The sequence below is a fragment of the Hyperolius riggenbachi genome, chromosome 1 (genome assembly GCF_040937935.1).
Source record: "Hyperolius riggenbachi isolate aHypRig1 chromosome 1, aHypRig1.pri, whole genome shotgun sequence".
Classification (NCBI taxonomy): domain Eukaryota; kingdom Metazoa; phylum Chordata; class Amphibia; order Anura; family Hyperoliidae; genus Hyperolius; species Hyperolius riggenbachi.
The window spans coordinates 415,292,479-415,309,770 of record NC_090646.1 but is presented as its reverse complement, the minus strand read 5'-3'; the positions used below and the strand labels follow the sequence as shown (position 1 = coordinate 415,309,770).

The 17,292-nt window shown below is 40.2% G+C and overlaps 1 protein-coding gene across 8 annotated transcripts in view; it reads left to right on the top strand.

Moving 5' to 3' along the window:
- The window catches only part of TRPM3 (transient receptor potential cation channel subfamily M member 3), a 700,748-nt gene that overhangs the window by 576,669 nt on the left and 106,787 nt on the right, over nucleotides 1-17,292 (top strand). For 6 of the 8 annotated variants that reach the window (XM_068236331.1, XM_068236340.1, XM_068236285.1 and 3 more), the window contains exons 13-17: nucleotides 1,182-1,217; nucleotides 1,380-1,520; nucleotides 8,285-8,314; nucleotides 13,036-13,325; nucleotides 15,291-15,519. In XM_068236331.1, coding sequence (XP_068092432.1) covers nucleotides 1,182-1,217; nucleotides 1,380-1,520; nucleotides 8,285-8,314; nucleotides 13,036-13,325; nucleotides 15,291-15,519 — 726 coding nt within the window. The remainder of the gene's footprint in view (nucleotides 1-1,181; nucleotides 1,218-1,379; nucleotides 1,521-8,284; nucleotides 8,315-13,035; nucleotides 13,326-15,290; nucleotides 15,520-17,292) is intronic. The other 2 variants (XM_068236348.1, XM_068236296.1) reach the window with 1 other exon arrangement.

Here is a 17,292-nt window from a genome sequence, read left to right as displayed (position 1 = left end):
AAGAGGTGCCACAGGGCCCACAACCTCCCCAACACCTTAATATCTAGTTATCTGGCTTGCAGTCACTGCCATGTATCCCCTTTTCTTATTTCTTTCTGCTTCATACACAATTAGGAATGACAGCTGAATGAATTCTGCGCCCCCTCCTACACTGCGCCCTGAGGCTGGAGCCTCTCCAGCCTATGCCTCGGCCCGGCCCTGATTACCAGTAATCTGTCTCAAAAGTTGGCTACTATAGTCAGCCAGTAAAAGGTACCATTTAACTCTACATTTCCAGCTTCTACCAATGGACAATATTTTACAGGTGTCTTAAGACAAATTGCACCTCCTGCTTCAAGATAGCTTAGTTGGGAATCAATTTCACGCTGAATAGAAAATACTGTGTTGAAAAATAGGGCGGCTCATTTGGATTTCGAGGAATTGAAATTTGTGCATTTCTGATCAGAAATTGTAATTTCCGATTGGAATTTGGAAATTTGAATTCCACGGACATCCAATTTACCGCAACTAATTGGACCAATCAGAGAATGCAGAATTTTTCTTCAAAGATCGGATTACCGCAGTAATTTTAGACCAATCACAAGATTACATTTTTCCGACTTCTATTTTTTTTTTGTCATTTTTTTGCATTTTATGAGGCAAAAAAATGCAAAAAAATACTCCTCAGAAATTGGAAAATCAGAAATTTGAAAAACTGAAAATCGGAAATTGGAAAAACAGGATTCGGAAAATTGGGCATTTCTGACCATCCCTATTGAAAAACAAAAAAATAAATGTATTAGGTTACATTTTACTAAGAATAATCACTAGGAAATAGCAGATCATAAAAACAACATAGTTAACAGTTGAAAATAACGTTATGCAAATGCTAACATCAAGCATTTATAAAACAAGACATAAATCTAATTGGTTCCATACTAGACACAGTAATCTTGTCTAGGGATTACCTTGAAAGTAACACAGTATGATTAAGTTTTTCTGTTACTCTCTAGCTTATGTAAAATCTATCATAGCTCTACCTACACTTTTTTTAATTAATACTTAGCTGCTTCAACAGCTTTCTGCAATCCACAACTCTGTTAGGGATCCTGCGTAATAGCTATACAGAAATAATATTTATATCATCTGTGATGTTCATCGATTGTTGCATCTGCTTATTTCATTTATGTCTTTTTTCCAAGCGAGAATATCCAGGTTTCGGTTGGATCAATTTCAAGGTGAATTACATCGCCTAATATCTTTATTTGTTTCCATACATTGCAGTTCATTTAATATTTCATTTTGTTAATGCTTTTTTAGCTGTATATTGATAAACACTGTTGTTACTTCCTGTTTCCTGTGCTTGTTCCTCCATTTTTGTGTGTGTGCCTTTTCCACAGGGAAATCTACCTCCTGATTACAGGATAAGCCTAATTGATATCGGTCTTGTTATCGAGTACCTAATGGGTGGAGCCTACCGTTGCAACTACACTAGGAAAAGATTCCGAACTCTTTATCACAATTTGTTTGGACCAAAACGAGTAAGTTGCCTTCTCATTACTAAAATGTTCTAAACTGCTACTAGTTCATATACAGTATTGTTTAACCACTTGCGTACCAGCAGTCTATGGCCCCTTAGGGCTCCTTTCCATATTCTGCTTTTTCAGGTGGAATTGTGGAAACTCAATCGCAGGGACAGCAGACAGTGCATAGACTGCACTGTCTGCCATTTCCATTCATGCGCGGCGATTCACCGCTGAATCGCCGCGCACGGTTGCCTGCATTTCGGGGCGCTTCAGCCTGTAATCCCATTCAGTATAATGAACGCGATCTCAAGCCCCGCCCCCCGCTGGGAGCGACACACAGAGCAGAGCCATTGGGCTTTGCGCTGCATGGAAACTAGTCCTAAAGGACCAGAGACTGCTGGTACCAAAAAAAAGGCTTATACCGATGCATCGCCGTACTGACCCAACGCTCACACATCGCTGCAGGCCCCTCCTTCTGCCGTCACTATGAGAGTGCAACAAAAGAGATGCGGATTCCAGAACTCCAAAGTAGAGATTCTTTATTTAAGCGCCGTACAAAAACAGATTACAAAAGGTCAAAAATATGTATCTTAAGGGAGCCTGAGTATTCAAAAATAAGTATACAATTTATTATCAAAATTCACAAATGCAATAACGATTGATCACATACATTTAAAACCACTTAAAAATCTCAATATTTATAGATCTCTGACAACAACACGGCAATTGGGCATATTAATATAGGTGCACCTATCCAGGATATCATCTGGATGTATTTCTTCAGGCCCCTTTTGCTTTTGCTGTAGCTCTATGAATAAACATCACCCTGTGGGTAGCTATGATCTTCAATCCAGCCCGTGTGTTCAGAAACACGCCTCTGCACAGTCCAATATGCTTACGCCCTCATTACATGCACGTAAGATCAAATGCAAAACCCCTCAGCCAAGCAACAACCAAAGCGCCTAGATTCATATTTGTTTTCCACAGCCAGCTTCAGGAGATAGCGTAATTCTCACTGCATACATCGGCATCCAGCCTTTGGATAGAAGCAGGTAAGCTAAACCTCCGGGCAAGCCGGTACTCACGCTCCCGATATGGTGGATGGTGTGGCCGACTCACGCCGTCAGCGTTGCACATGTACAGATGCGACTTTCCTCCATCAGGGTTTCAAACACCGCGCTATCGCGGACTTCGGGTGTGAGGCTTCCTGGGGAAGAGGGCGGAGGCACGGGATGATCAGCGTAACCAGCGGGGTGACGTCACAGGACATGTGACGCGTTTCACCGTAAAGGCTTCTTCAGACGTGTGCCTACAGAGGGCGCACTCGCTATTTATATACAGAGCGCGCCTCTGTATATAATATACGCATGTCTCCACCTAGGATTTTGGGAGGAGATGGTGGTGAGGGGCATGCGTGGGTACCGAGAGCACGTCGCCCTATGGCTAAGGTATGTGGACGATATATTCGTCCTATGGAAGGGCACAGAACCCCAATTGCATGACTTTGTCTGTGAACTAAACAATAATGACAGGAGTATCTTCCTCACCTATTCTCTGAGTTATTCTAAGATCTCCTTTCTTGATTTGCGCATTAAGAAAACAAGATGTGGGCTTACTACAAGTACATTCCGCAAAGAGACAGCTGGAAATACTCTACTATCGGCAAAAAGTGCACATTTACCCTCTCAAAAATGGGCTGTCCCTACTGGCCAGTTCATGCGATTGAGACGGAATTTTAGCAATATTGAAGACTATAAAACAGAAGCCGAGCAATTAAAAAATAGATTAATGATGAGAGGCTATCCGAGGCATATTGTAAACAGTGCCTATCACAAGGAGAAGGTCTGACTTACTTGTATGTACCCCAGCACAAAAAATTAAAAATAGAAAAGATGGCGAAGTAATTAGAGTGGTGACTACTTTTAGTTCACACTATGATGAAATTAAGGGGATCCTGTCAAGACATTGGCATTTACTGGAAAGGGACCCTATTATTAAGAAATATGTTGGAGAATATCCACACATGGCTGCTAGAAGGGGGAGGAATCTGTCTGATATTTTGGTTAATAGTGAGTTTGGCCCGGATAGGAAATTGGGGATAGCCAGAAGAAATAAAAAAGGTATGTTTCGATGCTGTGACTGTCTTATGTGCCCATATATGCAAAAAGGTGAGACCTTCTCCAATAGTGATAATACTGCTTGCTTTAAAATTAGGGATTACATTGACTGCAGTACGGAAAAAGTTGTTTATCAATTAAAATGTAGCTGCAATATGATTTACATAGGGAAAACTTATAGACCACTTAGAGCGAGAATTCAGGAACATGTTAATAATATCAAGTCTAAAAACGAAAAAAGTCCTATTGCTATGCACTTTAAAGAATGTCATAATTCTGATCCTAAATATTTAAAGGCAATGGGCATATATAAACTGAATATCAGCTCAAGAAGAGGGGACTATGATCAACAGTTGTTAAAAAAAGAATCCTTCTGGATCTATAAATGCAACTCCATGTATCCCTATGGTTTAAACAGCTATTTGAATTTGAAAGTGTTCCTATGAGCTTTCTTAATACATGCATTCTCTTTAATGGACACTGGATGGTGCCATAGCTAAGCTCGTAGCTTTTGAGTCACATGAACTGTTTAATTAACTAACAGAGGTGCGCTCCGTATATAAATAGCGAGTGTGCCCTCTGTAGGCACACGTCTGAAGAAGCCTTTACGGTGAAACGCGTCACGTGTCCTGTGACGTCACCCAGCTGGTCCTCCTGTGCCTCCGCCCTCTTCCCCAGGAAGCCTCGCACCTGAAGTCCGCGATAGCGCGGTGTTTGAAACCTTGATGGAGGAAACTCGCATCTGTACATGTGCAACGCTGAAGGCGTGAGTCGGCCACACCCTCCACCATATCGGGAGCGTGAGTACCGGCTTGCCCGGAGGTTTAGCTTACCTGCTTCTATCCAAAGGCTGGATGCCGATGTATGCAGTGAGAATTACGCTATCTCCTGAAGCTGGCTGTGGCAAACAAATATGAATCTATGCGCTTTGGTTGTTGCTTGGCGGAGGGGTTTTGCATTTGATCTTACGTGCATGTAATGAGGGCGTAAGCATATTGGACTGTGCAGAGGCGTGTTTCTGAACACACGGGCTGGATTGAAGATCATAGCTACCCACAGGGTGATGTTTATTCATAGAGCTACAGCAAAAGCAAAAGAGGCCTGAAGAAATACATCCAGATGATATCCTGGATAGGTGCACCTATAATAATATGCCCAATTGCCGTGTTGTGGTCAGAGATCTATGAATATTGAGATTTTTAAGTGGTTTTAAATGTATGTGATCAATCGTTATTGCATTTGTGAATTTTGATAATAAATTGTATACTTTTTTTTCGAATACTCAGGCTCCCTTAAGATACATATTTTTGACAATTTAAGATATAGGTGAGACAGAGTACCAACTTAGCTAGGTTGATATCCTACATTTTTTCATATATGGTTTTTGATACTAAGATTACAAAAGGTAAAAATTGTTTGTGTCAACAGCTGTTTCGCGTGATCCCACCAGGACACTTAGACCTCCAAGAATCACTATGAGATAGGCAGCGCAAGCGACGGGTCCATGTGAGTGCGGTAATTGAAATCTATGCCCTGGCAGAAAAAAGCAGCCAAAAGCAGGATGTAGATTTCAATTACAGCAGTCCAGAAGTGGTTCATTGTTGTAAAGATATGTTGCCCTGATTATTTTCCTTTGAATATTATCATTTCGTTTGGATGAATACTATGGGGTATACCTATCAAATAAAATAAAAAAAACAACTAAATCTTATTTATGTAGAAAACAAGTTAATTAATGGTGCAATTTTTCACAAATGAACGTATTTTCAACAAGATCATTCAGATTGAAAGGAAAGATCATAGTATTAAATTGATCCAAAGCATTAAAGAATTCAAGCTTTTTTCAATATCGAAACTAATTGCAATTCAATTCATTGAAAAATTGCCACACGCGATTTTTCAAGATCAATTGGGCACACTCGCTTCTCTGTTTTCATGCAGTATGATCTGAATAATCTAAAGTAAAATATGATTGCTCACTAAAAATATTACTGTCGATGGGCCCCATTAAACTTGTTCAAACCAATCGAGTTTACACTTATATGTATTCATCTAGGGATCACATGACCTCCATTAGCTGTTCGCGTATCATAGGATCTTGATTGTATTTCTCTGTGATGTATTGGCAAGCTCTTATATGCCTAAGGTGTTTTTTTTTCTTTGAAAGCAATCCTGAAGTGATGTTAAAAAAAAGAAAATAAGATACCTTCTTTGGTAGTGGGAAGTCCCTGGATAGTCCAGAGGCTTCTTCTTTGGCCATGAACAGCATCTGTACTGCACATGCGAGAGTACACTTTGTGTAGGCCCAGTAGAATGAAGGCACTCGTGCATGCCTTTTTTCCTCTGTGCGTAATCGCTTTGTTATACTGGGCCTATAAGGGCCAAATTTGTGCACATGCAGTAAGTTTATACTCGTCTATAGCCATGCTCACACATCAAAGAAACCAAGGGTCCCAGCACTGAAACAGTACAGAGTAAGATAATACTGGAAGCCTCTGGAATAAGCAGAGGCTTTCCACTACCGAAATAGGTATCTATCGTTTTTTTTTTGTTTTAATCAGGCCCCCCTTCTCTGTTATTAACTTTATCTATACAATTACCTTCCAGTAACTAACAGGACATTTGTAAAATTAAGATGTGTAAAGTATTGGCAACGTTAACATGAACCTGTGTCCAGACTGGAGTTAGACATAAATTGTGCTCCCTCTTGCCTCCCTCACTTCCCATTGGCCAGCTGTCACATCTTTACTGTTTATTTGGTATTTATGCAGAAGTGACATCTTACACATCTGAGAAATTTAAACTCTTGTTGTCACTAACTGTCCCTGAGAGGGGCTCACAAGACACACAAGAGGGAAAAGAGAAGTGCACAATAATTTATATGCACATTTTTCAAACAAGGATCAGTACACACTGCAACATGATTACTATCAGTATATGCTCAGAGTAACCACTTATACCATAGGCAGCATGGTATCAATGCACCAGCTTAATTCAGTATTGTAAGTACAGTATATTGCATTATTGATTGGGCAACATTTTAATCATGCAAGTATATGTGTATTAACTGTATAAACAGTGTTTGTGTGTCCTACCTTATTGTCAGTATAAGAACCCTATGATTATCATATAATTAGATAGCAATATTTCTAACACAAATATGGATCTACTCCAGCTGTAAGAAAGGCCCAAAACTAATGAAGTACATCTCTGAATTACAGCATTTCTCTACATACTATTTCACTTTCTGTAGCAGAATACAGGAACTCAACGGGCAAAGTAAATCATTAGCAGCTGCCATCTACTCAGCAATAAATCAGCTTCCCCAGGTCCCATATCATATTAACACATGTTGATTACTTTGTGTTATATTTTTTTATGAGCACATTAAATCATTTGATATGATGACATTTGACTTCCCCAGCACAAGCAGAAATCATAACACTTCATATTTATTTCTCATGACGTTTTAGCACCACGCATTCATTCCAAGCCAAAAGTAGCCAAGCTTAAAGCGAGTCATAAAATGTTAGCACTGTACACATGTGCGCACTCAAGACAAACAAAATAAATCTTTTTTTTTGGTTGTTATTGCATTTTAAACCTTTTCATAGCAGAATAAATACTCTGCAGAATGTAAATAAATAGTTGTTGCTTATCCATGTTTTTGAATAGTTTTCCAGATTTCAACAAGTCTGTCTTTTAATAGTTAAAGGCTCCCTGTTTTGAAAGCCGTACTATTCACCCAGAGCAGGATCATCCACCAGGCAACCTAGGCAGGTACCTGGGGCCTAGAGGGTATCAAGCAGCCCACCAGCCACCCTCTCTGACCTCTCTCCACTTCAGCTTACCAAAACAACCACAAGGGGCCCCAAATCTACCACCTTGCCTAGGGCCCCATTACATCTTAATTAATCTCTCTATTCACCTCAAAGGATAAAGGTTATGGGGCCCACTGGAAAGGGGGGATTAGGTTAGGTAAACATGGGGTTAAGGCTAGTTGCCCACTGGAAGGTTAAGGTTAGTTGCCCACTGTGGGGGTAAGGTTAGTTGCTCACTAGGGGTTTAAGGTTAGTTGCGCACTGGGGGATTAAGGTTAGTTGCCCACTGGGAGGGATTAAGGTTAGTTGCCCACTGGGGGAGGATTAAGGTTAGTTGCCCACTGGGGGGGTTAAGGTTAGTTGCCCACTGGGGGGTTAAGGTTACTTGCCCACTGGGAGGGATTAGGGTTAGTTAGGGGGAGTAAGGTTAGTTGCCCACTGGGGAAGGATTAAGGTTAGTTGCCCACTGGGTGGGGATTAAGGTTAGTTGCCCACTGGGTGGGGATTAAGGTTAGGCACCACCAGGGGAGGGTTCTGTGCAAGAGTAGGGAGAGGTTAAATATCAGTAAATATCACCAATATTTTACTATATCAATTATATGGAAAAATAAATGTTTTCCTGCTCCTTTTTAAACGGGCACCTTTATCAAATGTACGCCTCAGAGACCACAAGGTATAGAAGTACAGCCTAGTGTTTATGTTGTCACACAAATCTGCCAGATTCTAGTAAATACTATGATTTTCATATTGTTACATCTATTAACAATTGTTTTTGGTCGTGTTATATACAGTTCGAAATAATATGTTACTCATATTTTCTTCACTTGTAATTCCCCAATAGCCAAAAGCTCTGAAGTTATTAGGAATGGAGGTGAGTACCGTTTCTAAATATTTCGGAATTGTTTGTTTGAATTATTATCATCTATATTGTTTTTTCATACAGTATTATGTTATGCTGCATAAAATGTAACAAGGCAAAAGTGGGTAACACAAATGTATTTACAGCTTTTATAGCTTATTTACTAGGTATTTTTTATGAGTTTGGATCAGAAAAATAATTTTCTATGGGTTAAAAAACAAACCTGGGTTTAAGATTTTTTTTCTGCCTCCTATCAGTTACTGAAGCAATTAAGTCCAGGCAGGAAATGGTTAGAGGGAGGCGTGTCTGCTAAAATCACTTGTCCAACCCCATGTTGTAAAAATGTCATATGGTATTCCTCTGATATATATAGCTTTCTTAAGATGAAGTACTGGAGTTGCCTAATTTATCTTGGGCTCTATGCAGATTTGCAGAAAAAACAGCCAGATAATTTTGCAGCCAGCCTCCAGCTAATCTTATAGCTGAGAGATGAGAGTGTTTGAAAATTCTATATGTAGAAATGGTACTGTTCTCATGGTTTGAAGTTGCTTTTCATTGAACAGGATTTCAAAAACAGTAAGCTGCACATTTAAACTGATATATAATTTTAATTATCACTGATTAGGGTTTATCTTTTAGGGTTCATTTAATGATTTTTATTATGAAGCGAACTTTGTTTTTAATACATGCTGTTCTTCCTGTTAAATATAAAGCTGTTAAATATCATTAAAAAAACACTATAATGATATCAGGGATATTCTGCATGTCGAAAATGAAGAAAATGAACACTGGCATGATATATTTCCTCCCAAATGCTTATGTGAATTTATTATGCAAATCACATTGAGAAGTACCATAATCATTAGTAAATTTCATGTGTTTACCTGTTAGATTGTATTTTGAAAATGACTAAGTAAATTTAGTAGATACAAGCTTATTCAAATTAACACTATTTTTATTACACATTAAAGGACCGCTGTGACAAAAAGCTGTGTAGTAGTCTGCCTCCACTAGAACAGCCTCCGTGTACATTAAAAAGAGCCTCCAGAAATGTTGGCGCTGAGTCAAGCTGCTAGAACAATATTGGCAATATTATATAAAACTAATATTCTACTATTAACTTTACATGATCTTCTACTCACACAAACCCTCCACTACCTACTCCTAACACTAACCTACCCCTACTTATGCCTAACACAACCCCCCCTCCCCCCCCCACACACACACACACACACACATCTCTATGACTGTTTGTTCTCCTGATACTAGGCATGCTGTATTCGCTATTTATTGCAGTAGCCAACAGTGGCAAGTCCAGGATTTTTTTTGGTGGGGTGCTATGCAGGTGCTGGACCAACTTGTGGGGTAGCTGATGAGCTGCCCCGCGGCAAAACAAAAATGGGCGTGGCCATGACCGGATGAGGGCGGCGCTTACTGTGAACCCGAGGTGAGAGTGATATGGAGGCTGCCATATTTATTTCCTTCTAAACAATACTAGTTGCCTGGCCACCCTGCTGATCTATTTGGCTGCAGTCGTGAACTGAATTACACCAGAAACAAGCATGCAGCTAATCTTGTCAGTTCTGACAATATTGTCAGAAACCTGTTGCATGCTTGTTCAGGGTCTATGGTTGAAAGAATTAGAGGCAGAGGACCAGCACGCCAGCCAGGCAACTGGTATTGCTTAAAAGGAGATAAATATGGCAACCTCAATATTATTCTCACCCCGGGTTCTCTTTAAAAGTGCAATGCAAAGACAGTGGGCCCAAGTTTTGGTCACCCTTTCCCCAGAAAATGCACATAATTGTGCAGGTTTTCTCAAGAAAATAAATGTAATGTGAGCAGATTTGCCCAGAAAGATTTACCCAGAAAACACGTTCAACCATGTGGCAGATTTGACCAGAAAATACGAACAATCATGTTGGCAGATTTGACCAGAAAATACGTGCAATCATGTGACAGATTTGACCAGAAAACACGTTCAATCATGTTGGCAAATTTGACCAAAAAACACGTTCAATCATGTGGCAGATTTGACCAGAAAATAGTTCACTCATGTCAGCAGATTTGACCAGAAAATGCGTTCAATGATGTGGCAGACTTCACCAGAAAATATGTACAAATACACCTGCTAATAAATAAATAAAAACCTTTACTCACCTGCAGCAGACCTCCTGTCCCAGTCTCCGTCAGGCGCGCAGCTCCCACGATCCTCTGCCAGCCAGCAACTGAAACTCCCGCGCTGAGAGCAGGGCTGTGGGAAAATGGCGCCCGAAGCCCTGCACTGCAGACTCGAAGTACCGTAGCCCTGCTCTGCCATTGCCGGAGTTGCGGGCTGCTGCTGCCGATGAATTAGACGCCAAAAGTCAGTTGACGCTGAGGGGGTGCTAATAGGGTGCTTGAACAATTTTAGGGGTGCTTCAGCATCCAAAGCACCCCCCCTGGTGCCGCCACTGGTAGCCACTACAACCACTTGCTGTAGCCACTAATTTTTGCATTCACACGTTCTGCGATAACTACTTCACTTGTCTGTTACCAAGTGTGCTGCAGCCACTATTTATTGATGTAGCCACTGGGTTCATTGTGCTGTAGCCATTCATTTTCCCATTTACACTGTCCACTTAAGCTGCCTTGCTTTTTGCTACCAAATTTAAGGGGAATTGTAATGGCTGAAGTTTTCCTGGTATCAGGTGTTATTGTCTGTATCTTTTATTTATTGCAGCAACCGTGACAGCCGCTTGCTGTAGCCAAAATTTCATGTGCCCAAATTGTCTGCTTCCAAAATCTCTACCCCTGTCCAGCCCTGTGGATGGCTTTTCTTGGGGACATGCATTGAGGCCTTACTCACGGCCTTTCAGTCACATTCTAGTCCTGCAATATGGATGAATATCTTTTTTACTTGGGCAATGTTCCCACTTGTGCAATAACACACCTGCTCACTGGTATCATGTGATGTCAGCCCTCTGGTGCGCCACCTTTTTCACCACAAAAAAAATATATAAAAGAGGATGGTGCTCACAGGCCCCAGATATTTCACCTTAAGAGGAGAAGAACCTACACACTATACAAGATATAAAGATACAACAGTTATCCTCAATAAGCACATCAGATTTTCCTGCATAAGAACCATACAAAACATCAAGTCCCATGAGAGTTAATCCTATGAATATGTTGCATAAAGTTCACATACCAAAGAGAGAGTCTAGCATGTTCTACTTCTTTGCTCAAATTCCTGCCTTGTATGCTTCTGAATCAGATGCCTTGAATAGACAGCCACCACCACACCCGTGGTGGTGGCTGTCTATTGTAGCAAATGTAGCATTGAGACTGTTCTCAGGTCATTCCCCACCACTCTGGCTCAGCTTCCCATTCACTTTCAACTGCTTCTTCCACACCTTATGCTGCACTCCCAGTTCATCAATAAAAAGGCCTCATATAATGTAAAACTGCAATGATTTATTAAAATATAAAATTCCACTGCACTCACATGCTCCAAAAGTATTCAACAGCGTAGAGATTTGGACGGTTCTCCCCCGTTTGTTGGCCGCTTAGCTGGCTGAGGACCTCTGTATTTCCAGGTAGCATTCCGATTGCCGCGCGCTTGACTAGTTCCACTCTGTCTCGGTATCCCAGGTTGTCCCGCCACCTCTCATTGTTGCACGTGTGGCTTCACTTCCGCATCTAACCTTCCCCCGACATGTTTCGTCTTAATGACTCCCCATCCTCCCTCCCCTATACAGTTCCTTGGTGTTTACCGGTCGTCTCTACCCTATACAGTTTCCTCATGTCTAGTGACCCCCTAATTCCACTTTACAGTTCCCTAGTGTCTAGTGGCCCCTTCCCTCCCCTATACATTCCCTGGTGTCTAGTGTTCTCCCTTCCCTATACAGTTCCCCAGTGTCTAGTGACCCTCCTATGTTCCCTATACAGTTGGTGTCTAGTGCTTTTCCCCTCCCTCCCCAAAAAGGCTTCCCTGGTGTTCTAGAGTTTCACCCCCAGTATTGCTGCCCTGGTGGTCTAGAGTGGGCCAAACAGAATGCAAAGTAGGGAAACCACTTAAGGGCCAAATTTGATGGCCAGATTTGGCCCTCAGTTTGACATGCATGTGCAAGAATAACCATATTTGCTAGGAAAGTTAAGAAGAAAAGTGGGAACAAGAGATGGGTGACATTTTTAAAAAGACCTTGTAGTTTAGATGATCAATTTTAAAGTTACAATAGAAAAAATGTTTTTAAAATGTGGTAAAATTACTGATAAAGGTTATTAAAGGATCCCTGGCAAATGTAGGTATACTTAACATTAAAAAAATAAAAAAATTATGTGCGGTCCCACCTCCCGATCCTCTGTACCCCTTGTCACCCATGCAGGCTTTGATATCCAGAATGCGGAGCCAGGACCGCACTAAGAAAATCTTATAGTTAAATGAATAGGTGGGCAAAAATAAATACAAATAAAATAAAAAGTATCAATTTAGTAGCTAACTAATCAGGTTTCACAGTGCTAGCTTTCAAAGCTCTATTTTTCTTCCCTGGGCAAAATTACAGATGTAAACTGAAGTGACAGGATATACTATATTTACATTCCCATAAAAATCAGTGTATAGTGACAACATGCACATGTTGCTTAAAGGCACAAACTGGTCACTTGAGAATTGTGTTTTTCAGTTCCAACTAATGTATTACTTCTCCTGACATTGTTGTGTACCATGCGTCTAAATCTGATGTCTGTGACAGGATGACATCCCAATGAGGCGAGGGAGAAACACCACAAAGAAGAGGGAGGAAGAAGTGGACATCGATTTAGATGATCCTGAAATAAACCATTTTCCTTTCCCATTTCATGAACTTATGGTCTGGGCTGTACTGATGAAGAGGCAAAAGATGGCTTTGTTCTTTTGGCAGCATGGAGAGGAGGCGATGGCTAAGGCCCTGGTAGCTTGCAAGCTGTGCAAGGCAATGGCTCATGAAGCTTCTGAGAATGACATGGTCGATGACATTTCACAGGAGCTTAATCTCAACTCCAGGTTTATACCGTTTTGCATTAGTAAATCAATATTTTTTATTTTTTTTATATATATTACAGGTTCATCTTCAGGAAATGATCATAGATCTACATTGTGATCATTCAGAACTGAGTGGGCCCACCACTGTCTTTGTTTTCGTAAAATACAATCTGAATAATCTGAAGATATGAATGATGACTAAATTGTAAATGAGCACCTTGAGGATACTTTCACACGGAATCCATTTTGTTCCATTGCAATAGACAATATCATTGCGATGCGATGCAACTATATGTCTGTGGAATGTTAATTTCGAGTGTGGTGTGCCGTGTCCCAGCATGCTGTGCATTTACCAACAACAATGCACATTTACAGCAGCAGTGAAGCATACTTTATTTTTACTGTATGCTTCATTGTATGGTCGCACATCTAAAGCTACTATGTTATTAACTCAGGACATGTCCTAAGTGTTTTAGTCTAGCAATGTAAGCATATTCCTAGCTAGTGATGGTCATTGAGGTGATAATAATTTCAGCTTGGCTTGAATGCAAAATGTATGGAAACTGTGTGCATCTTGGAAGCGGTCCAATCAAATTCCTTCCTGTTGATTTGATTTGCCCAATTCCATGCTGCATATAATTGAAACTACTCACTGACCATCTCTATTACTAGAATTTTAATAAAAATCTATTGTTACCTACGGTCAAAGGTCAGTTTCCTAATGAAAACAGACAGCCCTCAGTTAATAAAATAGTAGCTTTAGATGTGCGACCATACAGTAAAGCATACAGTAAAAGTAAAGTATGCTTCACTATGCTTCACTATGTTCTTTATATCTCTTCAAGGGAGCAAAATCAATGATGCCTTACAGTTGCATTACAGTTTAGGACATCATTAGGATTGATATATAGGAAGTGTAAGGATTTGTGAAAAAAAAATCCCTCTACAAAACATAACAAAAATAATATATTACCTTCTTTGTTTTATATTTAAACATGCTGGTTTTCAGCTGACAGGCTGTTTGTTATTTTCATATCTGAAATGTTTGTTTGATGTAGTGTAGCACTTTAGCGCTGGCACCTTGCCACTGAGCACTTTGGTCCCCTGACGAAGCCCCCCATTGAGGGGATGAAACATGTAGGGTTGGTGGTGGGTTTAGATATGCATAAGTCAACCAGTACAATAACAAGGAGCTTAGGGGCTTCACCTGATACGCCCAGTTAACCATGTGGGCTCACAGACTCTTATTTATATATATATACTTACCTGTGTCCCGTTCTTGTTTTACAGAATTCCAATCAGCTCCAGCAACTATACTCTTTGCTTCCTTTTTTGATCTATTTAATAAAAGTTATATTTTAATATAAATACCTCTTTTAGGTTGAGAAAATGGTGGTAATTATATTTAGACATGTCAGACTACTGCAGTGTGAGGTAACTGAGCTGATTAAGCACCTGAATAGAGAGTGGTAGTTGGGTGTGTCTACAGATGAACTGCTAGTCTGTGTAAAATGGATTTTGGACGGGACATTTACCAAACTGTACTCCTGTCTGACAAGTAAGCACATTCTGATTCATCTCATATATATGTGAAAATCATAGCTGGGAGCAGACTGAAATGTAAAGTTAATTCCAATCATAATAAAATACAAAATGGCTTTGCAGCACTTATATATGTTACATACATTTTTAAACACAAAGTTAGCTCTCCATTAACATGTTTGTTATTACACTTATCCTTTAACCTCTCATTATACAAAGAGATTCCATGTGAATCTTTTACCTTTTCAATCAACTCCAATACATAAAATCAGAAAATCAAACTTTTTTCCAAATAGCATTTGTCTGTGGAGGCTTACACTGCAATCACTGCCTAAAACAATTCCCCATAGAGCTTAAATAATAACACAACATAACTTCATATAAAGAAACAAATGACATTTTCTAGTACACGTGCAGTAAGTAAAAGTGATCTTTATGTCTCAGGGAGTTTGGACAACTGGCTGTTGAGTTATTGGACCAGTCTTACAAACAGGATGAACAGTTGGCAATGAAATTGTTGACCTATGAGCTGAAGAACTGGAGCAATGCCACATGCCTGCAGCTTGCCGTAGCAGCCAAACATCGGGACTTCATAGCTCATACATGCAGCCAAATGCTTCTGACGGATATGTGGATGGGCAGACTGCGAATGCGGAAAAATTCTGGACTAAAGGTTTGTGCCAAGCAAGGTGACTTAAGTTCTCTGAGATATTTTCCTTACTAAAAAGCAGGAGACAAATTTATACTGGCAGCAAATTCATACACATATTTAAGAATTCACAGAAAATAATATTAATTCAATTAAAACTAAAAACACACCAAAGCATTTGCACTTAAGACAGAGGAATCATGCATTGAAAGGATTCCAACTGTAAAGTCATGCCCAGGCCCCTGTGGAATTAATTTTTATCTCCTAAGTTTTTTCCTTGGTGATATTTTCACACCTTGGCCTCGATTCATAAAAGTTCTGTGGGTAAGGTAAAGTCGAGCAGGGAAACACCGCTGTCGGTATTTCAGCCTTCAGGGTGGTAATTCATAAAAATGTTGCCAGTTGTGATAGGCGTGTGGAGATATTCCGCTGTAGGCTAGCGTTAGGCTGTTGTACGCATGCGGAAACAGGAGAAGCAGGCGGAGTCTCTCCGTGCGGTGTTCTCTGCTGCAGCTGCTTGGGAGGTCTGTCCCATTCACTGCAATGTATTCCGCACGCTTCTCGCCACATCAGAGGTAGCGGTAATCCCCGTCTGCATACCGCTACCTCTAACTTTTATGAATTGGCATTTGTTACTTTTGTTATGATAATCACCGCACAAGGCGGTGATTTATCACTCTGCTGGCGAATGTCGGCTTTTCATGCGGAAAAAGCCTTTATGAATACACATTTTGCTGTGTGGTCGGTAAAGTGAGGCGTTTTCAGCATTTCCACATGCGGGAATGTTTTATGAATCGAGGCCCTTGTGAATAAAATGCTTTTTAAAACACCAGCAAACGAGGAAATACTCTCAATAATTTTGATATTACGTTTTCATCAACTTTTTGGTACTTTTTCAATTGAAACATGCTGAAAAGTTATTTTAAAAAGAGGTTGAAAAATTATCTCCTAGGAGAAAACACAGGAGAAAAAGTTATTTACATATGGGTCCCAGTCTTGAAATACAAAATGAAGGTTAAATTATGAAGTAAATGTGACATAAATTATTTAATTGCAAACATATATGCGTAACTAAAGATATTGCATTTATTTATTTAATTTATGTGTGTTTGTGAAACAAAGGTACCTGATAAAAGCAAAGAATACTGTTAAGCCACGTTCACATTATCAAATGCGGATGGCCGTGCGATCGGAACGCAACGCGTACAAACGCACGTCATCTGCCTTTGCATGCATTGCGTGGCTGATCCCATTCACTATCCTGAATAGGTCAGCCACACGTTTTGTTAAAAAATGCGTGCAACATGTGTTCGCGGACCGCACTGGTCTGAACATGCAGTGTGAACATCAGACAGTGCACTCTATGCACTTCTGATGTCGCGCGTTTCTGCCTCCCGCACGCGTTACCGAAACTTGGATAGCAACGCGTGCAATGTGAACGGGTCCTAGTTGAAAAATGTCAACTGGGACCTTAATGGCTCTTGAGACTAATGATGTCTTGTCCCTTATCTTATGTTTTTTCTTTTTTTAATACAAATACAAAGCAATGCATTACTGAACTATATTCACAGATATTTATTTTAATAACACAGACCATTTTTATCATTAAATAGCTATTATATAGATATAAAACCGAGAGAAAGAGGCACCCAAGGGTATAATAAAACTTTGTTAAAAACGTTAAAGTGCCGAAGGGTGCTATGAAGACAAAAATAGAGCGCTTTTGGCACTATAATTGGCTTGTGGAAGTGGGTATAGTTCTGCAAAGCGTGCTGCCAGTTAATTGTTTTTAAAGAA